At 61.4% G+C, this 1,654-nt stretch overlaps 1 protein-coding gene across 1 annotated transcript; it reads left to right on the top strand.

Annotated features, from left to right (window-relative positions):
* Nucleotides 1-563: 563 nt before the first annotated feature.
* MNEG_13696 (hypothetical protein) lies at nt 564-749 on the top strand (the record flags this gene model as incomplete). The annotated part of the gene is made up of 1 exon (XM_014037832.1): nt 564-749. A coding segment is annotated over one exon (186 nt), but the record flags the coding sequence as incomplete, so codon positions are not given.
* Nucleotides 750-1,654: the final 905 nt, after the last annotated feature.

The raw sequence follows: 1,654 nt of genomic DNA, 5'->3' as shown, positions 1-1,654 counted from the left end.
GATGGCAAGGCACAGGCACTCGCCCCCCTCCCCGGCGCAGCCCAGTCCTGCAAATTGGCCGCCGCAGGCGAACCGCGCAAGCGAAGCAGGCTCACGCAGCCACCGCACAGCGCCCGCCCCAGGACCCGCTGCTGGCAGGAATTCAGCAAGGAATGAACGCCAGCGTACGCGGCTGCAGACAGCTTGCGCGCTTCAGGAACGTGTGGATCCGCCGCCATGCGCCAGGACGGAGACATACTCGACCGCACCACAAAGCTCTCTGTGCTGACGCTGAACGTGCAATGAATTGTCACATTCTCAGGCCACCTGCGCAACCTCATGGCCAAGACAGCGTATGCGCCGCCCGACATTATTGTACTCACAGAAACCAAGCAGACTGGCAAGAACCGCGTACTCAAAAAGCTGCTCACCCCCTTGCTCCGCCGCTGCTCTTGAAAAAGACAGTGGCCCTAGGGCAGGGGTCCTTGTGGCGGTGCGCAGGGCGGAGGTGCCTCATTGCACCATCCCCTTCTCTGAGGCGGCAGACCATGCTCTGCGCGGGCAATACCTCATTGCTCTCTTGGATGGGCGGGCACACGGCAGCGAGCCTCCGCATCATCGGGCTGTACGTCCCCTGCGCGGGGTCAGCAGACGCTGACCTGGGGGCCAGCATCACGGCGCAGTTGGAGGCAGACACAACAGACAGGGACGCGCGCCCCACACTCGTTGCTGGGGACATGAACGCAGCGCTGTACCCAAGCGACAGGACAGTGGGGGAGGAGAGCCCCCGCGCATACACCCACGACCGCGCTCACAGGGCTGCGATGGAGGGCCTGCGACTGGCGCCCGTTGACGCACTGCCCACACCAAATGCGACACACGCTAGGCTGAAAACATTCCGGAGCCAAGGCAAGGGCTTGATCAGCAGGATTGATGACGTGCTCACAATAGTCCCAAAGGAAGAGCTGGCCAGCATGGGGGGTGAGACGGGGTGCAAACTCACTGCATGGAAGGGGCCAGCACTGATCACGACGCACTCGAGGTCAGACTGCCATGGGCAGCCCAGGCATGGAGCCGCTGCAGGACCTGCCACCGCTCCCAAGGGGCCCGCCCACCAAGCTGCTCAAGCTGCCCATGTCACAAGAAGATGTTGAAAACAGAAGCTAACTGAAGCACTAAGGGGAAAGCTGGGGCCGGAGCTCGCTGACCTGCAAGCAGAGCTCCTGAAGGCGCATGGGAAAGATTTGGACGCGCACAACGCATACCTTTGTTTTGCAGAAGGACCCTGGAGAATGGCACAGGTTGGAGACCATCCAGGGTGCACCAGCACACCAATGAATCGATCAGGTGTCAGCAAAGGTGTGTGCAGTGACATTCTACAAAAGGTGCAGGCGTAGGCTATAGTCACCTGCACCACAAAAATGACAAACCCAAGGGGGCAAACACTTTAAGCCGCGGGGGTCAGCGACACAGTCGCGCCGCATGGCCGAAACGCGAAAGGCGCTGGCAAAACACCAGCCACCGGGGTGCGTGCAGCGTGCTGCCGGCAGAGGTGCTCGCGGCGCTCGCAGCCATGAAAGGGGGCGACCCAGCCACCGCCCAAGTCAAGAGAGAGAGAGAGAGAGAGAGAGAGAGAGAGAGAGAGAGAGAGAGAGAGAGAGAGAGAGAGAGAGAG

The sequence above is a fragment of the Monoraphidium neglectum genome (genome assembly GCF_000611645.1).
Source record: "Monoraphidium neglectum strain SAG 48.87 unplaced genomic scaffold scaffold03988, whole genome shotgun sequence".
Lineage (NCBI taxonomy): Eukaryota > Viridiplantae > Chlorophyta > Chlorophyceae > Sphaeropleales > Selenastraceae > Monoraphidium > Monoraphidium neglectum.
This window is presented reverse-complemented; position numbering and strand designations above follow the sequence as displayed.